At 43.6% G+C, this 22,804-nt stretch overlaps 1 protein-coding gene across 1 annotated transcript in view; it reads right to left on the bottom strand.

Moving 5' to 3' along the window:
- Window positions 1-699: 699 nt before the first annotated feature.
- The window catches only part of LOC147153070 (protein bicaudal D homolog 2-like), a 36,458-nt gene continuing 14,353 nt past the window's right edge, over window positions 700-22,804 (bottom strand). Inside the window, exons 2-10 of the mRNA XM_086023566.1 lie at window positions 22,490-22,702; window positions 13,194-13,346; window positions 11,275-11,489; window positions 10,965-11,196; window positions 10,010-10,267; window positions 9,724-9,927; window positions 9,095-9,643; window positions 8,070-8,221; window positions 700-5,534 (exon numbers count right to left, since the gene is read on the bottom strand). Coding sequence (XP_085879692.1) covers window positions 5,177-5,534; window positions 8,070-8,221; window positions 9,095-9,643; window positions 9,724-9,927; window positions 10,010-10,267; window positions 10,965-11,196; window positions 11,275-11,489; window positions 13,194-13,346; window positions 22,490-22,702 — 2,334 coding nt within the window. The 3' untranslated portion in view covers window positions 700-5,176. The remainder of the gene's footprint in view (window positions 5,535-8,069; window positions 8,222-9,094; window positions 9,644-9,723; window positions 9,928-10,009; window positions 10,268-10,964; window positions 11,197-11,274; window positions 11,490-13,193; window positions 13,347-22,489; window positions 22,703-22,804) is intronic.

The raw sequence follows: 22,804 nt of genomic DNA, 5'->3' as shown, positions 1-22,804 counted from the left end.
GCCATGGGAGCAGTCCCACTGACCCACATTTTGTCTGCCAGTCCAGCCTAGTGAGAGAACCATGCAGGGGTACCAACAGTGGATCCCCCGTTACAAAAGTGATGTCATGTCTTTTTGCACTTACATCCTGATCCACCAAGTGACCAACAGAGGACACAAGACAATAATGTGGAGGGACACATTTTTCGTACGCCTTAAATACATATTTCAATTTGGTTTTCTGTGACACTGTATTCGCAACTTCGAATTACTTATGGTGATCTCCCACATTTGTAAATCCCAATGTAGCATTCTGTCTGTATTTGGTTTGGACTTAATCGGAATGCAGGCTGTGTTAAGAGCCCCATAAGTGCTGTTTAAAACAAGAGCTGGTCTCCAGAGCCTGGACAGGAAGTGCTGGGGGCACCAAAGGTCAGAGGAAATTCGCTGCGATGAGATGTGTGGGTGTGTCCCCAGAGGGAAGCGAGGAGGGTGATGACGGTTGAGTCTGAAAGCTGGATATGAGGCAGTGGGAGTGTTTGTGCATCATATGAAATGTGATCCTGAAGACTTCCACAGCTGGGAAGTTCTCCCGTGCATGGCGTCCATCTGGGAGTGCTCAGGCGTCTACGTTTCACCACACACTTCACGAGTTAACCCTCCATCTGCTGCTGTGGAGGAGCTACTGGATTCCACACAAAAACAACACTGACACGCTCGGCGACCTAAGTCACGTTTATTGATTTTTAGCCAGCATGACTACCTTTACACAGTTTCGACCACATCCCAGCCAGAAAACAAACCAAACACTTTAACCGGGTTAGTTCAGCAGTAATGCATCGGATTCATCTCACTTAATTTATTACCTAATTTTCCACGACCCTAAAAAGTTTACCTGTTTTGTTTTCACTGCTGTGTAAAGGTCCCATAGTGGATAAACATGCATATGACATTTAGTTGTATTCAAGACCACTAATCATAATGCACATTATTGATAAGAATACAGTACTGCATGACAGGTCAAATAAATATGAACGTACAGATGAAGTCATTATTTCATATAAAGATATCAAAGTCTTATGGATCAATACTGAAAACACAATATGACAATATAAAGTTTGCACAGCTAGTTTAATTATCACAATGCTGTCGCTTACAGCAAACAGAAAACTTTTTTTTTTTTTTTAAACTTCAACGGTATCAGAATTGCACTTTTTTTTCTTGTTAGCTTCACTTCCACATTGTTAACTTTGACGCCTCAACAAACGAGCACTGGCTATCATGGCACTATTCACGCTTGTTGATGCTCATTTAGTTTTCTGTTTCCTGAAAACAAATTGCTTAACAATGTAAAAAAAAATAATAATAATAAAGTTTGAAAAAGAAAAAAAAAAAAAGAAAAAGAAAAAATGCGCTCTCTGCACATTTTTTTCCCCCCAATAATACTATCGATATACCCCATTGACCTTCACCAAACAACGCTTGTAGTTTCCAATAACACACTCAGCTACACAAACACAATAAAAGATGCTTGGAGCCGTTTGTTCAACAACAGGAGGCCAAAGGGACTTTTGGTTCTCAAAGTTTGATTCAAAAACAAAACATTTTGTTAATACCCCTGAATTTATTGAGAGGGTCACTGACCTGCAGAATTCAATACAATCTTGGATTTATTGAGCTAATTCTAAATCTATCTTCTTAAGTCTTGCAGAAAGGGGAACAATTCCCTTTGCGCTTATTGCTCCTCATAGTCATTTTGAGTCTCAAGCCCTCAAAAAAACAAAACGCTAGTCTAAAATTCTCCCTTGAAACAATGAAAGGCACTACTGGTCAGAAACAAAGAACGAAACAAAGCAAAAAGAATCCCAGCCCAACTGACACCTTTTGCAGTTGGTGCTTGTCCGTCAGACCTTAAATGGTGTACCAAGATTTGGCACGATAAACCAAGAGAGAATGAAACAATTCCAATTTGGAATTTAATGGTGGCGATTGCAGAGAATTCTGAAGGTCAGTGATCCCGTTTCAGTGGAACGCCCTCGGTAAGAAGCTAGGGAAAGTCATTTCACTCAAATTTTCCCAAGACACAACTTACCGATTCAAGTGAGAGCGTTGTCAAGTTTCATCGAGTTATTTTGAACTATTCCTAGGAATAATAAATACAAGAAAAACCCCAGAATTAGATCACCCTGGATTTTTGTAGTGAATATGGCAGTAGAACGAACATAACAGATAAATAACAGCACAGCATATGAAATATAACTTAAAGAATGAGTAACTGATGTATAACTCCTTTAGGATTAGGCAAAAGTTGTAGCTCTGTGGTTTGTGGAGTAAACTTTAGTCGAGTACATATTTTGTGGGACACACATATGGGAATAACTATACTGAATATCTCACAAACCAAAGTACTACCACACTTTCCTAAAGGTTAATCATAATCTGTTAGAATTCTATAATATGAAAGTGCACAGGTTAAAAATAAACTAAAACAAAAATAAACCAAAAAAACAAACATGGACAAAAAAAACATCTCCCCTATCTTCTCACTGGTTGGTTTAGCCAATCAATACATTTGCAGTACTTATTGGAAGCCATCACTGTAAAAACAAAAACAAACATAAATCGTATTTGTTTGGGCTAAAACATTAATTGGAGTTGGAACAACTTAAAAACAAATTCTTGACAGTTATGACATTTATGGCAACAACGTTAGCAAAACAAAGCAAGCAAGTTATTTGCTCAGTAACAATTTGCTGAGGTTTTACTTATTATATCTTTAAGTTGGGGGACAATACAAGGGACAATTAGTTCTGTCAACTCATTTCTTTGTTGTGAAAAGCGAGAAAGCCAATTTTCACAACAGCAAAACGTAAAATATGTTGTTGAATTGCCCAACTTAAAAGTTTCCTCGAAGTTTGTTGCCTTGAAATTTTGAATTCAGCCAGTGCACAAGCAGGGGAGATGACACTTTCTTGTACATAAATTCATGAGTCATGCTTTTAAGATGCAGGATGTTTTATATGATCGCATCATGTGTCGGCGACAGAAAGATGGAGCGGTAGGAGGTAGGAGGAGCCAATCGGGTGACATACTATGATGACACCATATAAGATGGACGCAGATATGAATCCAAGTCAAGACCACATATCCTGTGGTCTAGTTCCCGCTCAGCTTTTACTGAGCTTCCACATGAAAAACGGCTGACTCGGCTATTCCGAATCTTGTGGTTGAACAACCAGTCCTCACTTTTTTTTTTCTCTCCTCCAAAAATGAAACGAGCTTTTCCCTCAGGAAACGCCCTCATAGCCCAATCAACAACTAGCTCTCCGCCCTCTAGTTCTCTCCCTCACTGTCGTATACGTGATATGTGTGAACAGTCAACGGAGGAGTGACTGACCTCCGAGGAGGTTGCTTATTCTTCTTCCCCCGTCTCCATGCTGTGAGCGGTCGCTTTACCGGTGCTCACTCAAGCAGGGCTGACGCGACGCTGCCGCTCCCCTCGCATTCGAGGGGAACAAATACTGCAGCAAGATCCTGCAAGATCATTCACCTGAACGAGATTGTGTTAAGAATATAGAGTTTCATTTATACTGGTAGAAAACATTTTGCAAAATTTGCTCAATCTTGCAGGAATCCCTCGCATCAACCCTGCTTTTAGAATCATAAAGCTAATGTTTCTATGATCCACAAGCAATACATTTGAGTATTAAACACAAGTCCCACTCGTATTTTTTTTTTACTATTTGCGTAACATATGTTCGGCAAGGGGTTAAAGCTATTCTTGCTACTAAGACAGTACTTCGCTTTGTCCTCGCACACCAAACAAAAGTAAAAAAAGGAGAATGAGGTTCCATTTGAACACACATCGGTAACACGCACACACACGAGTTCTAAAGGGTTAAACGCAAGAGTGAGGACGTTACCTGAACTTACACAAATCCTCAATTGTACTTTAAGCTTGACCTTGGGAGGGATGCTGGCACTCTAAAATGCTCCTCGTGGCTAACTTGAGACAGGAGAAGCACTTAGAGGAAGGGAGAGTAGGACACAAGGTCAGGGTTTTACATCACCGGATAAACATATCAAGTGTTTGCTTTGTCAGGCACTTATGCCGTGTGTTTTGTCTGTTTGGAGACTGATCATCCAATTTGTGCTCTTTTACGACTGAAAAGAATCATTTTGTTCCAAACTATATCTGTTCACAGTAAACCAATAAATCCGTTTTTGTTTTGTTTTTTGCCAGAAGGTTGAACCTGAGGCACCTATGCTGAAGCGCACTTGTTTTAGCTTTGGAGATCCAGAGATTTGTCAAATATCCTGTCTCCCTCCTCATATGGCTCTGAAAAAAAAATCCATTCCAACATGAATGTGTCACACTGGAAAGACCGCTTACATTTCAGCAGACGGATAACTCCTCGCTGACAACGTGGTACACGAGTCGATCGCGCACCTCGACAACGGAAAAGCACTTAAAGAGCTCACTCAGCTGCAAAGCCATGCATTTCTAGCCGTGCATGAGCCGTATTGCTGCACTCGCGTCACAGCTTTAAAATCGAAAGCAATCCTGAAATAATAAACAGCCGCAGTCACAGGTGCTCCTTTCACTGCCCATTGTAAAAAGTTTGATTTTCATGTATCGATTCAAACCGCACTCCCCTGGTCAGACTGCAGGGATGCATTGCATATTTTTCTTCAATCCTGTAAACATTTACTTTCATCGTTGCAAGGAGCACCCGTGCCACTGGATGTCATCTTTGGACATCCTCCTGTTCAACACATCTCCATGATGTGTTTGACGGTTGCCGGGCAACAAACACACCCAGGAGGCAGAAGACTGAAGCACAAAGCGCAAACGCCACCTTGTGCTTGCTATGTACAGCACAAAGACTATGGAAAGAATAGACACTCCGATATATCCACAAAATCCCCTGAAGCTAATCAGGGCCATACAACGCCTTGTTTGTCTACTACAGTCCAAATGTCTCGTGCACACTGTACACACGCCTGTGCATCAGCAAGCCTTTACACTAGCACACAAAAGCAGATGGTTAGTCACACAGTAGTCCCTAGAGAAGCACGGGCCAACCAGGGAGCAAAGCGAGCGAGTGGGGCTCTTTAACACTATGGCAGGGAGGGTCTGGCCCTCAGGCCCCCCCCCCTCTGTACACAGAAGTCCCTTGCAGACTGGGCAGCCGCTTCAGTCGCAGTAGATCTTGTACTTCTCGCTGCAGAAGACGGCGGGGCCTCCCAGGAGGCCGCTGGGCACGGCGTTGCCGCGCTCGGCTTGGCCGGAGCCGGCGCAGGTGAGACCCTGGCTTACGTTGTTGGGGTTGCCGGCGGCGCTTGCGGAGGCTTTGCCGCGGGTTTTCGATCGCACGCCGGTGCCTGTGCGGCGCGTCTGCTCGTGGTCGAACTCCAGGTCCTCCAGGCGCTGCGTCAGGGCCAGCTTCTGCTGGATGGCCATCCTCAGCAGGGAGTTGAGGGTCTTCTTTTCATCCTCGGCCGCGGCCAGCTGTCTCTGCATAGCCTCCAACTGAGTGACATATTCGTCACAACTGGGGGTGAAAAAAAAACGTGGAAAAATTTAACTGGGAGCGCATAGCATGATATTCACTTGTTACACATGTACTACAGTGAAATTGTAAAAGTGTATAGCTCCATTCGTGTGTACAGCATAGGCACAAACACACCCTTCCCAGATATTTTTTTCCACCACCAGGTGGGGCTATTGAGCCTCAAAGTCTATGCAGGCTTGCCGTGCCATCAGCCAGTTCCGTCCTCATAGTTCAAAAGAGTTTGTCACTAAACTGGTTCCATTATAATAATTACCATAAATTGATTGGATTTTTTGGTTTTTTCAAACTCTCGCTACTTGACACTCAAGGGCTACATGCAAGAATTCAGAACACATGTAAGGACGAGGAAGTAATTAAAATGTAGTTCATCTTGCTAAAACAGCTTCCAGTCTTCTGACTTTCAACACAATTTTGGAGTGTGTTGGGTGGAATTGCTGTCCATTCATTCAGTGTAGCTCCTCACACCACATCTGAAGTTTTTAAACATAAGTGAGATCACATTACTGCCACTGTTTTTCCATCTATGTGCAAAATAACACACAACAACCGTGCCATCCATCTCCTGGTGCAATTTGATGCGTGTCACTGAACAGGTAAAAAAGTGGCAGTGACTCACCCACAAAGTCCATGACAAAGAAATCTAAACGACATTCCTTGGAGGACAACTCACCTCAACCGAGGGAGGAGTCTTTTATTTCGTATATTCTCCAATGGTTACCTCATCCTTCTCCTATTTCAATCTCTGCTGCATATTCCCCGCATACTGTGTCTCAGTGTTTATTTCCCTGAATGCATTTTGATTCTCATGCTATGCTATCCATCTTAAGTATAATGTTGCTGCCCGGTTTATTTTGTCATTAGGTCACACATTTAGTTGAATTCATTTTGTTAAACTTATTCCCAGGCCAAAGGATTTTGAAAAATATTTTCCAAATGTAATTTAAAGTTACACGTTATTTTCCGTTCTAGTTACAGGAGACAGAATAAACTAAATGTGATCATGTGTACAAAGGAATCTTTGAAAAGGATCTCAAAACAGTGACACGATGTGCAGATGTTTTGCTGCGTGCGTGTTACACGTGCTTGGAGAGTTTGAGCCCGACTGACCACCAAACAAACATAACCTTAGCCCCTCCCCTGTGTGTGCAGTTTGATTCCCAGTGGGACACACACACGCAGACAAAAAGGATCAGTCCTGCTTCATTAAACCCACCACGATGAGGGTGGGAGGGCCGGTCGAGTCACTTAAGGGTGGGTGCGGCCTAAAAGGAGTTTTCCCGGGAAAAAAACGAAGGAGGCTATTCTTGGGAGTGCTTGGATACAATAGGAGCGTTTCTGTGCTGGTGATGGGGTGAGAGACACAACAGCGGAGGGAAGGCTGCTGAATAGTTACCACATTCACAACTTTTAACAACAACTTTTGACAATCTTCCTTTCACATGATCCCGCAACTCTTGCATCATTCATGCAGCGGTAATTCAGAATCACTAAGAAGCGCGCACGCACAGCTGTTGTGTTGTCTGGAGCTCGATTGGTCATGGTGGGTTGGCGATCACTTCAAAGAGAAGGCTGCAGGAGGAGGTTTAGTTGAATGATGAAGGGAGACAACAACTAACAAAGGGGCAGCAGGTCCGACGAGGGATAGAAGCTGAAGTGACTCAGGCAAATGGCTGGGCGGTTAATCTGAGGGAGCCAGCAATGAGAACATGTCTTCGGAATGTGAAGAGGCAATAGCTAACATGACACCAGGAGCTGCAGCTGGAAAGACAAAATCACAGCAGCCCAGATAAAGGCACATACTGACCCTACCCTAGAATCCAAACTACGACTGCGGCATGAACTCACACAAAACAATTGGGAACAGTTTTCCCCAGAAATCCACCATCACAGCTATTTACCATGGCGGTGAACACGGGAAGAAAAAAAACAGCACATGCAGGACTCTTTCCTGCCTTTCTTCAGGAGATGTGAGAAGCGGGTGCTTGGTGGTGAGGAAGGATAGAGGGGTGGGTACACAAAGGGAAGGGAGTGTGGGAAAACTCCAGTCCCTCGCACAGTCCCCCAACCTAACCTCCTGCTGTATAGGACAGAATTTACATACCAATATAAGGAGCCCATAAACCGAGTGTAATTCATGCGGAGGAAACAGAACACTGACAGAGCCGCAGCCTGGCAGATATTGTCATCAAGGGAGGTGTTTTGGAGGTGAAAACACATGGTGAAGAGCCACAAAAGCGTGATTAAAGATCTCGTTGCAGATTTCCATAGACGACCCGCGGCCATGTGGTTCTGCAGAGTGCCAAAGTGACACCACCATTTTACATTTGCAGAGGAGTCTCAGCTCTTAGGAAACAACTGCGTATTCATGTAAGAAGCTAGATGCCGAATCATGTAAAATCACAATGATACCACAGTAGCTGTGTTAAATGTTTGTACGACTTATGACAATTAACGAAAACACATTTTTACATGAACAGCAGGGAAGTGGTGGGAAAGTTCTGCCAAGTGTCTTACCGCGTGGCAAACATAGCTCGGAGGGAGGAAAATGTGGCCGCGTCCTCCTTCAGGGTTTTGAGCTCATTCCTCAATTTCATCATGGTCTCGGTCACCATAGCCTTCTCGTTTTCGTACTTGCTCTTCAGATTGGCGAGAGCAACTTCAGCAGTCTGTAGGCAGTAAAGCGATAGAACAAAGTTAGGCAGGTTGGCAACTAAGGACAACTATTAACTTTTATTATAGATCTACTTAAAGGATCAAATCGACCCAAACACATTTTTTTCAAGAATATGTTCCCAGAAGACCAACTAGTTGAAACACGGCATTCTGATTAATATTGTTTTTGTGGAATATGAGTTAAGCAGCAAAATCCACTTGTTTTTACTGATATCAGGGCTCAGCTTCAGAAAACCGGTCAGCCGCGATTGGTCGTTACCTGAGCACTGAGCAGTTGAGATGTCATTTTCAATCGCCAGAAGTGACAAAATGGCCGCCTCCAGAGATGGCTAAAAACAGGTGGATTAACTCTTATTCCACAAAGGCAGTATTAATCAGAATGCCTTGTTTGAACTAGTGGGCTTGCATAGAACATATTCTTGAAAATAAATGTTTGGGTTGACTTCCAGTGTAAGGAGAAGATCTTTAGCTCCTTTTCTATCCTGTGATTTTAATTCTGCCGTATGTACGGTAAATCATATGGGCAGCTTGGTGGGAAGCTCCTTTGCTTCTATTGTCTGTCAGTTGTTAAAAAAAAAAAGGGGGACTCTCATGTCTCTGTTCTGACTCTGATTCTGATTCTGACAACCTTAAAAGGACAACAACTGCATATACAATTCGGCTGCATTTCTTTGTGCAGCTGACACCAAAAGAATGCTGTCCCCACCCATGTTAGCTATAGACCACATCCACATTTGCTTAGCAGCTGAAAAGCCTTCAAATAGCTTCCACCCCCCCATCTTCTTTTTCTGACCTTCAAGCCACAAATGTTTGGGGTATTGAATTATCTGTAAGAGACATCCACAGTGGACAAACGACAAACCTACCTGCTTGTTAGCCTTCAGAACAGTCCTCAGAGTAGCAATCTGTTCCCTCTTTGTGCTGAGAAGCGATTTCAGTTTGAGGATCTCTTCCATGCAGGCCTCCTTGTCCTTGTCGGCCACGGTGCCGAGCTCCAGAGAGGCCACCCTCTGGCGCGACAGCTCTGTGGTGCGGTCCACGGCCAGCTGCAAGTGCTTGATCTGGTCCCTTATGATGGCCACCAGATTGTAGATGTTCATGGGCTCGCGGCGGTGGTCGGACACGGGAGAAGGCGTGGAGGAGCCCGGAGATGGAGCGCCGTCACTGAGCTCCGTCTTAACAGGCTCTGGGAAGAGGCCCTTGGTGAGCAGGATGGGAGAGCGGCGGCCACGGCCTTCGGGGCTGCTACGGCCACCCTTGCCCTCCTTGTAGAAATCGAGCATAACACGGTTGGGGGTCTCGTTGTTGCACATGCACACGTGGTTGTAGAGGGTCGCCAGTTCTTCGCTGAATGTGACCAGCTCGTCCTGAGCCACACTCAGGCTGCCCTGAGATTCGCCGGCCACGTCACTCAACTGATAGCAAAGGGACAGAAATGAAGAGCATGAACGGGACCTGATGCTGACTTTCAAGTCGGGTGTCAGATTAAACATACTTTGCGCAACTCCTTCTCCAGCTTGGCCTTCTCGTCCTTCTCTAACCCTCTTGTCTTCTCCAGGGTGGACAGCTTCTCTCCGAGCGTGGTCACGTCGTTCTCCAGCCGGGTGCGCTCCTCTTCGTAACGGGAATGGCACGCTTGGTACTCTGCCTTTAAAGTCTTGAGTTCCTCCTTCAGCTCCCCAGCTTCTGAAACAGCAACCTAGAAAGGCAAAGATGATAGTAACTAAACCTGCCCTCAAGTCGTTCTTTCTACTCTATTCAACTCAGAGACACCTCCTAACCTTGTACTTGCACTCCAGGATCTCTGGCCCATTGATGTCCACCTCATAGTAGTCTCCATCTTCATTGCTGTCGCGCTCTTTCTCGTTGTCCAGGGCAGACTGGCGCTCCTTGCTAGCCTGAAGCTTGCGGATGGCATTAAGGTTCTCTGTCAGACGGTTCACCTTCTCCTGGTGCTCTGACAGAGCGCCATTGGCCTGCTCGAGTTGTTTCTGCGAGTCCTGCAGAGTGGACAGCAGGTTGACCTTGTCACGTTCCATCTGAGGAGAGATGACCAAACCAAGCGTGGAATGAGATGCGTGACCATTTCAATACCCATCTGACTTCAGATGAAAGGCGGACTACACAAGCACAGGACACATATGAAGACACAGACAGACCATTTATACTCGAACACCCCAGTGCGTCAGGCAGTACAAATTGAAAGGGTACGTACGAAACAGCACGAGTTGCTGACGGGTTTATAACATAAGATGCATTTGAAAATGAATGGGAGGGGATCACGCTCAGCCTCTTCGAATGCACACGCTCTCAGATGGGTCTTAAGGCCTAAGAGTGACTGTCTGAACGCACCCCACGGCCACGAACGAGGTCCGGTTGGACAAAATCTCCGCTTGTAACTATGGAAAGGTTTTTCTTTTTGGTTTAAAATGGCTTACCTTAACTAGAATTACACGTGGCATTGGAACCAAAGGGAAAATCCTGATTGGTTGTTGCGCCTTTCGGTGCTGTAAATAGTAAATCCTTGTCCTGACGGAAGCTGCATGCTAAACTAGGGATATTTTACAGGATGGTTGCCATGACTACTATTTCCTATTTCATTGCTTCCTCCTCTTTCTTCTTGCGGTTGGGCAAATACTTTTGCTGCCTGAGTATAAGTTGCAGAACCAGCCAAAATATGAAAAAAGTCGTGGTCGTCTGAAAAATACGGTACTTGGTCTTGGCCAAAACACAAACCTGAATCAACTGCTGCTTAAGCTTCTGGATCTCAGAGATGTTCAGCTCACTCAGTAGGTCATCCACAAGACTTGGTGCTGGTTGGAACAGCTCTTCCTTCTTTGACATGCGGTTGTCGTCAGTGAGCAGCTTGCTGAAACCATTCTCCAAACAATGAAGAGCGTCGTCGTTGTTGGGTTCGGTGGTGGCATCGTCGGAGAATTTGAGGCCATCCAGAGAGATACTAAGAGGACTGCAGGGGGGAGATTGAGGGTGGTGTGAGAACACCTAATGGTATTCAGAGATGATGCTGGTCCTGTTCAACACGTACCTGTTGTAGAGTGTGTCTCCAATGTTCATGTAGTGTGACAGCTCCTTCCTCAGAGAGGCTTTCAGCTCACGCTCAGTCTTGATGGTCTCAAGGGCTTCACCCAGCTGACGCTCAGCAATCTCTTTTAGGCGGATGGCATCCTCCAGTTGGCTGTTCAAGAACTGCATATCTTCTTCCAGACGACGGATTTCATGTTTCAAACCCTCAAATTCAACCTAGGCAGGGGGGAAAAGCAGAGATAGCAAAGGATTGATGTAGTATGCAATACTATAGGAAGTATTTCTTGAAATTATTTCCACAATAACTTATATTGTACCATTTCTAATTTGGTACTGGAATTGTTTTTGGTGGGGGGTACCAAAATTGTATTTAGTCCTTTTAAAGGTGTGCCAACTATATAGTACAGTAGCGCTTCACACTTTCAGTGGGGTGGGGTAAATGGGTATGAAATTGGAACAAAACTTAACATATTCGACAGATCATTTAACTCATTAAATGCCAGATTATGTTAAAAAATTGAACTTGCTGGTGACAGCCATTTTTGACCATTTTGACTCATTTTTGAAGGTCTAGCGAAAATTTAGTTTTGTTGCTATATAAGCATGGAACCTACCAAAAGAAAGCTTTGCTCCTCTTCTTTCATCAGAAAATAGTACTTTTCTACCCTTTACCATTCTTTAGTAAACAGCAGTTCAACATTGGTAGATTTCTTGAAAAAGGACATGATGTTTTCTTATTTTTTGCATATACCTGAAATATCTAAACGATGCTTTATTACATCATAGACACAAAAAATGGCGCTTTGATTGCAAAATAACAGTTTATTGCAAGATAAACACTGCTCTGTGCACGTTCATGTTGATGCTTCTAAAAGGGGTGATCACTTCTCTCCTAGTCCTACTGTTCATTGACACTCTACGTGGCACACGCTGGAGAGACTATGTCTCCCGGAGATGACGATGGGACTACGCCATCTTTCTTTGATCTGAAAAAGCTCTGTTGTAGAGCAGGCGGGCGGGCTTCCGCATGCCACCTTGTCATGTGGCGTCGCCATAGAGCATACTAAAGCGCTTGCATATCGGAAGTGGGCTGTCTCATGGGTGGACCTGGCCATTGAGAAAATCTGGCCACTCTTACAATCTAGTGATGATTTATCATACTAAAATCATCCCCCAAAGCCTTGAAACTTATTCTGAAGCTGCGTCAAGTCCTTTATGACCAAAACCCCCCCCCCAAAAAAACGTATTAATACGTTTTAGCATTGAATGAGTTAAAGCCAATTCATAAAAACATTGGTGCTGTTGTTTGTTTGTTGCTACACCATCCATCCATTTTTTTCCCATCTTGGGATCTTGTCACGACCCACTGCTCATAGCCTAAAGGTGCGGGTGGTAAAGTAGCTGGACTGGTAAATCCAGACTGTTCCTGATCAAGGTCAGCAGCACCTGATCTCCACGATAAGCAGGGTTGACGGTGTACTGCTTCCTCCTCGTGAGACGCCGGATGGTGGACTAGAATTTCTGTCTGGAAGTCCTTCTCAACAGTCTCACCAAACCCCTCCCCTGCCTGTGTTTTTGCATCAACGACCACCAAGGCTGTGTTCCACTTGGCCTGCTGGTTCCCATCAGCTGCCTCTGGAGCCCCACAGGACAAAAAGGCCCGATAAATTGCCTCATTTATCTTGACGTTATCCCTCACCACCGGTGTCCACAATGCTAATGCTACAATGCTACTCACCAAAGCATACTCCATGATGACTTAGGCATATGGAAGACACTGGTAAATTGATCAACCCCCTTCTGAAAAAAGGGTCTCTTAGAATCATTAAACCAGATTTCAGAACTTCTTTGGCAGGTGGACATGAACGCCTGAAAACACCGCAGCTCAAATTTTCCAGATATGAACAAGAACCACCTCACCTGGCTCTGCTTGAGTCCCGAGACCTGCTTCTGCAACGAGATGTTTTCCTCCTCCAGCTCGGTGTAGTCCTGCAGCAGACGAGCCTCCCGGAACTTGTACTCCTTGATGTCATCACGCAACTGATTCCTCTGCAGCTCCACCATCTGGCTATTCTGTGGCATCAAAGTGATGGCCCCGCCGAGACATAGGGAAATAGGAAGAGTTGTCAGTGACCACCTTTTCAAACTTTTTTTTAATGTATTTTTTTATTAACTCAGCAGAGGAGGAAATGGCGACTGACAGGATCATGTTGCTTTAGTGCAGGGGTGGGCAACTCATCAGCGAGCTCTGCAGAAGCCCGATAACGATCCTAACCATTTGAATCAGGTGTGTTGGAGGAGGGAAATACCCAAAACATACAGCGATAGCTGCCCTCGAGGGGCGGAGTTTCCCACCCCTGTTTTAGCATAACTTTTTATGTCAGATTCTCTCATTAACTAAACCTAAATCTCCATCTGGCCGAAACCAACATGTGCTAGATGCGTGTTTGATTGAAGACGCAAGATGCCAGGTGTCTTCCGGCCGTGATGCCACACAAATACACTTAAGCCTACTTGATGGCAAGTATTCCAAGGCACAATTGAAGGGATCTAACAGAATGAATGTCCATTTCGGAGATTACATGCTGGCAAATGTGCACTGCGCACTGTCGAGCAGTGCGGAAAAGCCTTCATCAATTATAAAACGGTAAGAGAGCCAAGAGAAGGCCCCTCCCCCACTTGCACCCGCAAACCTGAATCTGTAAGAATGCCATTAGTTCTACTGGGTCACCTGTTTCTTGAGCAACTCATCCACTGCTCTTGATAATAAACCACCCTCTACATTTAGATGGCTGCATCCATCCTTTTGATGAATAGCACACACGCCACAGAACGTTTGCGCCTCAGAGTAATGGCACATAAAAGCTCAGACTCCAAGCTGCAAGTTCGAGATGCAAAAACAATCGTGCGATCAGGTGATGTGAGAAAGAGGAAGTAAAGCACATGCACACGCACACACCGAGGATGGTGTCATCGCCTAAGCCGGGTGGGGAGCACGTGGGACTTTGCAAGTGTGCCATTCTCCCAGCAGAGTTGGCAGAGATAACCTAATGGCTGCAGTGGCATAATTAGCCTACCAATCTCTTTGCCAGGTGGCCACTACCACTCACGCGTGACAGCGCCAATCACATTAGCCAGTGCAGGCAAGATTATTCTACGAAATCAGACTTGACAGACTGACTGAGTCAGTAAAGTTACTAGGTAATAACTCATGATGAATGGGCAACTTCATAGTAAGACATTTCTTTGAATAACCACAACATCGGTGATTTCTTCACTCAAACACGACTGAAGTTAATTTCGAATAAAATTGCCTTTTTTAAAAATTAAACAACACCAACAACATTGCTAATGTTGCTCAAGAGATTGAATTTGTGCAACACAACCTCTGTCTAATTGGAAGTGTTTTCTGCTAGTGAAGACAACGCCCTTTATGTTTGCCGCATGAAATGATTCATCACCATGCGCGCAGCTGAGCTGCGGCGGATGTTTCAAGTGTAATTCATATTCGGGAGAGGTTGCGCATTTGTAATGAGTGGGGGTGTTTTCTGTGCGGCAGTGCAATCATACAGTTCATCACCATAAAGTTCAGTCTAAACTAGGAATGCTATGATAATTATTTATTGGGTCAATGCTGAAAGAAATGTGTGTTTCATCACATATATAACAAAGTTGACTTTTGTGAAAAAAAAAATACTAAATGAGTTATTGCACTTAATGTTGGTTTCCTGTTGAGCAGCTCGAGAGCCCACTGCACTGGGGGGAAAAAAATAATCACAATATGTGATTATTTTTTGATTGTTTGAATGCTTGTTGAAGGCTGGCTGCTTTATACATGCTTTGAGCATGAAATATATTAAGAGACTGTGATGTATGTACATTGGCTCAATAAAAAAACAGATTATTGAGTATTTAAAATGGAATTTTTGTCATACTGCTGGTACAGAAGTTCATGGACCTATGTGGTCGACCCAGGAGCGTTGATGACAAATTGTGGCCCCCTCCATCATGTAAGTTTCCCATTCCTGTTCTACATTGTTCCTTCTTCCATATTTATTGAGCAATTCAAACAATTCCAACTTCAATACTTTCAGCTCATTCATTAAACATCTTGGGAACTATGATTCCCAATCCCCAAATTCTCAAAATAAATTTTTGATAAAACAATTTTAAAAAAAGGATTTTTACACATTTACATCCAACAAAACAGAAGTTAAAAACCTTATGAGACAGATTCTCCCATCCTAATTCATGAGTGGTTTATTTTCAACTAAATCAGACATTTAGTCAAATCCTAGTCATATCCATCCTTAAAGCAAATGCCGTAAAGTAAAATGTGACTCCTGCCCTTTTCTAACAACTTCATAGAATAATAAATTCTGAATATTTGTGCCGGCTGGTTGCTTGAGTATCTTCTCGGTCAAATGTCATTTGTCTCAGCTGGAGGGTCTGTGCAGTGGATTTAATACAAATACAGGCCACAAGCAAACCTGATTAAAAGCCCCCCTGCGTCCGATTATGTGGCATGCCAGAGCTTTGACCTTTCACCTCCACATCCTGCGCCACACAGTCCATTTCCACACTGGAGAAGGGGTCAGACGGCCAGGCCGCCTGACAGAATGTCATTAGAGTATCGGGAGTACCGGGAGAAGTAAACAGGCAAGGCACACTAACATCTCCTGGGGTGGTAACAAAATGTGTGCGTCTATGGCCATCTGCGGGGCCACAAGAAAGAGCTCGTTCCTTCTCCCAACCATAGCAGGTGACGCCTGGACAACTGCCCACGCACCACACACGCACCGACAAATGTGCCACTTCCATTCAAAGTGGGTGGGCTCTTTTCGCAAAAAAAAAAAAAAATGCTCTAACGCAGCCGTGTTTGAAGGAAGAATCCAAAGTACGGTGAATATGAATGCATGATAAAGCAGATGGGTTGTTTTTCATGCTATTTCTAGGCCACCATGTGCTGCAAAATGTCACAAAAGCACATTACTAGGCAAGGCTTTTAAAAGTCTCGGCTCAAAACCTCTAACCGAACTACAGGGCTGTCAAGTGCACCAATAAAAGCTTAACGGCATGATGATGCTGAGCCTGCTTAAATCACCCCAAAGCTTGGAGTTATTTCCCAATGTGTTTAAGCTGCTATAGTCAAAACTTCAATGGGAAATAGCGCAGTCACAGTGGCAAAGTATCAGGATTACGCCAAATGTAGATTAGGATTTTCGTGCTTTGTTAAAGGCTATTCTCTTAACACCAGAGAATCCAACTTGCCTTTCTACAGTCGATATTTAATGGGATGGCTGTGAAGTGAGTGCAGTCCAGATTCAGGCAACACTTATAGTATCTGCATACAGTATTGCATTCTGTATTTAGATATCCTTCATCCAGTAAATTTAAAATGAACCTCAGCATCTCGTTTATTCATATCTAAGGTCACCTTTAGTAGAAATCCTCACCCGATTTGAGTGCCATCGCACGACAACCGAGCAGGGGAATAATTGTGCTCAGTCAACCTTTGTTACCGTCTGTGAGGATGAAAGGGGATCTGTTTTCATCTGTCTCTCCATTGCCAAGTATTGTTATTCAACTCAGGCATTCTTGACTCCAGTCAGGAAGACATCATTTCAAAATAACATCTTTGGCGTTTGAATGGATAGTTTGAAGTATGTGCTTGGTTGCACATTTCCCATTGTGCAATTGCTGAATGCCCAGGGTAAAAATGTGCCTTTATGCACCTAACAGTTTTTAGGCCATTTGGACAAAAGGTGGAGAAACATGTCCCCATTAGTGAAGTGAATGTGTCAGACTCTAGTTTATGTGCTGTTGATTTATTCAAATCAATCGATCCAGCACAGAAACATCCTCTTGTCATTTGAGCCTTGGGGTGGAATCAAAACTGACACTTTGGTTGCTTCCTGAAAGCCAGACAAAAGACTAGACATCTTCTGGGGTTAATGGCAAAGCAACTCTGGCTGATATCGTCTAGTGAGTTTAAATGCTACAAATACACACATTGCTTAAAAAGAAGACAGATTTAGCAGAGTTGGATTAAATTTTGCCGGCTGTGACCAGCTAACCCACTAAACATCTGGAGGGTTTAGAGTAGTAGAGCTGTCAAGTCCCTATAACGGTTTGAAATAGTGCAATAGAAACTACATACATAGAACTGATGACTTCATAAGCCTAAAGCCCTGCAGGAGTCCTGTTACGTTTGCCTCACGTTGGAGAATAGTAAGACAACAAAGGATGGCTCCTTTTACCAGTGACTCTGGACCTTTGCAAATCAATCTCAAGTTTGCATGCAGTGTGAAAATTCATCCACATCCATCTGTTCTGTTGATCAAACAATTTTAAATTATCCATTCATCCATCCATGTCAACAAATCCAGATGGAAAGAGCCTTATACTCTAGTGGTGCAGCGGCTCAAAAAACTAACAGTTTGGATCGGATCACGGATTTGAGTCACGGATCGTTTTTCGGATCAGCAAAAAATCAAATAAAATTTGAAAAAATTATTTATGAAACACTTTTGCTCATGAAATGAAAATAAAAAAACATTCAACTCAACGTGACAAATACTGCGATTTCGATTAGCAACACTTAAGTGCAATAGCCAGGACACTTTTTAATTTTTTTCCATGGACCGTGAATTAAAAGAGCTCAAAATGCAATTTAAGACCCATCCTCTGGTGTGAATTACAAACTAGCCTATGTCCACATTAAAAGAGAAAAAAGACAGGAAGCACGATCAGACAGACTACTTGCTGTTGCCAACTGGGTACTCGTTGCTAGCAGCTAGCCGCTGGCCGCGAGCGCCGGGGTGTTCTGCAAAATGTCCTACCCGTGCGAAACTTCCTACCGGAGGCTGATTTAATAGCCTGTTCTGCCAAAATGCCCAGCCCTGTATCATACAATGATGGCATAAGTAACAAGCGGTTTCTAAGCTTCCTTAAATTAGCGATTGTATATGATTTTGGGATGGCGTTTCGTTGATGTTGGTAGCAAAAGTCAAGCTTCCTTGTCGTGTCGAAATGACGGTGCACACACCAAATAACTGTTACCCAAGACAAAAAATATCCTCTATCATTTTTTTCAATTTGAGGCACCTGAATTACACAAGAACTCGTTTCACCACTACTTACGAAAATGATCCCATACATACGACTTATATGATCCTGAAGTCTCTTTGCTGCGATTATAGTAAATGTGGACTGTTCATGTTGCCTTCGCGTGAACGTGCATATCGCAAACTCTGTGCAGTCCGAACCGCACAGATCTCGTATAAAAGATTATCCGTTACACCACAAGTATACCCCTAGTCTAATTAATTATGTTTGACATTTGAATGGCCGGACCTTCTCATTATGGTGATTGACACAAGGTCTGGAAGGAGTGAACGTGTAAAGAGCAGAGGGAGTGAAGCCAAAAGGAAGCGTTGGGACGATAGCCAAAGTATCTGACTGCAAAGAGCAAATCGAGATCACGGTGATAACAATGCGGTTATCTTCGGTGTGGTACTTGCAGGAACACGTTGGCAATGTAAATCCCCATTTTGTCCACATAATGAAAGCCATCACTGTAGGCATATTCCTTTTATGACATGCAAATGGGTTTAATGATGTTGTGCCTATTACGCGTGCTCCTCCCTACAATGTTTTCCGCCCTTTGTGAAGGCTTAATCCTGTTGACTGCACCGTAGCGATGAAATGTGTCTTGTGTGAAATGTGTGTTCTTGGGGGTATACATTTGGACATGTTGGCAGTGAGATTTAGCTGTGATGTGCCTAACGTGTGGATCTAGTCAAGCTCTACTGAAGCCATGAAAGCACTTCCCTTTTAAGGAAACACAAAAAACACAACTGTCGCTTTTATTCTGCAATGATTTGAATTATTCAAACAAATTCTGTCTCAGGAAAGGGCCACTGTCCCCCATGAAACCAAATGTACTTTCATAAACCTGTCTCTTGAAAGACTAGAGGCTTCTTTCCTTTTTATCATGCCATTTTCATCTCCTCCTGTAACCCCCGCTTTTCTTGCCCGGCTTAGCTTCTGGGCTAATTTATAATCGGAGAGACAAAAGCCTCTTTCAGGTCTGGTTACAATGCCAACGTCCGTGCCCATGCTGCCTCCATTTGCCTGCCGCACAAAAGCTGCCAAGCACCCGCTGAAGCACCATTAGAGGTGTCATTATCTGAAATTGATGGGGCTATTCAAAGATTTCAGGAATTGGCTGAGGCCCATGGCGCTGGATAGTACTATGGACGATACAGCAATGCAGGCCACCAGCGAAACACTTAGTGACCTGCTTGTGCTATGTAACTAATTCATTAGCAAGTGTACACATACAAGAAAATCACGACACCTATTCAAGTATTCACAGGCTAAGGATGTACCTCAAATATGCTGTATTTGAATGGCTTGCATTTTGTGTTACACTTAAACACTAAAAATACTAAAGAGAATACAAAAGGTTCCGAATGGTCGGGCTCCTGCTTCTATCAGTGACCTCCTTACTCTCCACGAGCCTGACCCGTTACTTGCTATCCAACCACAGAGTCTTCCTCTGTCAACCCAAACATATTTTTTTCCAGAATATGTTCGACGCAGGCCCACTAGTTGAGACAAGGCAATCGGATTAATATTGCATTTGTGGAATATGAGTTAAGCAGCAAACTGCACCGGCTTGTAGCCATCTCAGGGGTCAGCCATTTTGTCACTTCTGTCGACTGAAAATGACATCATAGATGCTTGGGGCTCAGATAACGACCAATCGTGGCTCAGCTTCAGAAAACAGGTGAGCTGTGATTGGTCGTTACCTGAGCATCTTTGATGTCACTTTCAGTCGACAGAAGTGATAAAATGGCCGCCCCCAGAGATGGCTAAAAACGGGTGGATTAACTCTTTTTCCACAAATGCAATATTTATCAGAATGCCTTGTTTCAACTAGTGGGCCTGCATAGAACATATTCTTGAAAAAATATGCTTGGGTTGACTTTCCCTTTAAAACATGTTTGACATATCAATACTCTACTGAAACAAATCTGGTAAGGCACATCAGATTTCCGTGACACCCGCCATACACCGACTTGTATGCAGTGCTCAGCAGCAGCTGACCCAATTACAAGGAGGGACTCAGAGATTTTCAGAACTTAAATCGCCGTGAGCAACATGCCATTTTTAAGTATTTCACTAATCTCAGTAAAGAAACACTGCTGACATCTGTCTCAAGCAACGAGTCATACAAAACAGCAGTGATCCCCTGCAGCTATACTATGGTTGTATTTTTTGTAATTACTATTTCACCACCGGCCTATGCTGTAGTTAAACATTTGACCTTAATGTCCAGCTTTGCTCATAGATAGTGATAGATAGGAGAATAATGACGTGTTTAAGTATCAGAGAGTGAAAGTCGGGTGGAGTTTAAAAGCCCCAAAAGGCTTCTAACCAAGCATCCTAAAATTTGGTCGATACGGACACCCTGGCTCTGAAGATGAACAGCAAATTCTGCTCTTCATTTCTATTGATCCCTTTAAGTCTCCCCCCGTCTTTCAGTCAAACGGGACCTTTTCAAAAATCTTCAAGCTTGATTGCTGCTCTCCTCATCACTAGCTCCATCACACATCACATGACCAAAGACACGCAAGGCACACTCTGCCTCCGCACTGCTCTCTTGTCTCCCCTAATGGGGTCAGTTGTGAGTGCAAGTGATGGCTGCGATGACAGGGTCAGACATTGTCCAAAGTGGGGCATAGACAATAAGGGTATGCGTTATCAACGTTTGGGAAGCTGACAGGAGTAGAATGTGTTGGATGGAATGCATAAAATGCAGTTCCCTGGCTTGGACTAGCCTTATGTTGTTTTAGCTCTAGATATATTCCGCCGTGCATCCATTTCAGAGATATCCATATCACCTCTCCAATTTCTTGGGGCCTATGGTCAAAACCACACTTTTCCTTTAAACCACAACCGGTTCCTGTAGTGGCATTGTAAAAAGAAAGCCAAATAAAAAGCACAACACTTGTTAATCCCGAAAATAGTATTTTTTCAGGAAAATGAGATTAAATTCCAAATATTATGGCTTCATGAGCATTTCAAATTCCCATGGCCTCAGTGCTTTAGTGCTTTCACAAAATATGTAATGTGAACTACAGTACACTAAGAATGTACAATAGAGGTGGAGAACATCACAAAGAGCTCAAACGCAAAAATGTTCTTTCAAGTCAGATCAATTTCTACAAAGAATTAGCAGGAAGGTGAAAACAGACCAAGTTATGCGAGCTGCAATCCAACACCAACTCCTCGAGGCTTGGCCAACACTGGTTACGTTTACATGGACAAAATGTATTTAATCCAATCATAGTTCATCTTAAAATTACGATCAGATGCACTGTTTTCATGGACATGGAAAAGACTTGCGTGTTCGTGTATCACACCTTCGAACGGAACAAATTATTTTGACATGTGCAGTTTGACCAAATACTCCGAAAGTAGTAGTAGAAGAAGCCGTAGCGACTTCCGTGTCAATAAAACATCGCTCCATCCATTTCTACTTTAAACGTTCGCGTTATTTCGCATATTTTGCCCGTTTGTGCTGTTACGTCGAGTTAACACTCCCTAATTAGGCTGCAGATGTACAAGTTCAGTCTTGCGCCTGCCACTCTCTTTCACTCTCTGCTTCTACTAGCTTCCGGGAATAACAGAAACACGTATACTGACGTCACTGACATGCGCGATAAAGATGGTTTGTTCCAAAATTTCGGAAAAAAAGTGTTTTCATGCGTGCTGATTGGATTAACAATCAACATAAACCACCTCTCTCGTTCGGAATAAAATCTTGATCGTAATGGGCTTGATCGGGTCAGAATATTCCAAATTGGGTGTGTACATGAAGCATTTTTATTTTGATCAGGCTTTTGATCCGAATGAATATGGCCATGTCAACATAGCCACTGAGAGAATCCTAGATGACCAAATGCCACAAGAAACTGATCCTTGTACATTATGTAATGAATACAAAGTAAGTACAAACAGGTTACACAGCTCCACTACACATGGTTTGAGATAGATAAGATCTCGATATTTGTTGTTTAGTCCAGCTGATGCGCTCAATAATAATAAATAAAAAACGTTATAAATAGCAAACAGCATAATACATAACCATGATTATTAGTCATCATTTGTAGCTGTGCAAAATACATTTTCGGTCATTTCTTTACCTCTCTTATCTCTTGGGAGATTGTGCTCAGGCGTTCATTCTCAGACTGGCTATTGGTAAGCATGTTGCGAGTTTGGCGGAGCTCATTCTGCAGTTCAAGGACCCTCTGTTCGTAGTAGGCCTCCTTACAGGCCGACTCCTGGATGAGAGACTCCTCCCGGCTCTCCCCATCCGCTGCCACTTTCCGGTGGTTGGAGTAGGCTTGTCCAAAAGCCTAGAACAAAGGAGGACAACCTGAGTTACAACATATGGAAATAAAGTGAAAAAAAGTCAATTACTCATACTAAGCAGGACTATTTTGATATACAGTAACTGG

This window comes from Filicampus tigris, chromosome 1 (genome assembly GCF_054856515.1).
Source record: "Filicampus tigris isolate MCC_2025a chromosome 1, RoL_Ftig_1.0, whole genome shotgun sequence".
Taxonomy (NCBI): Eukaryota; Metazoa; Chordata; class Actinopteri; order Syngnathiformes; family Syngnathidae; genus Filicampus; species Filicampus tigris.
This window is presented reverse-complemented; position numbering and strand designations above follow the sequence as displayed.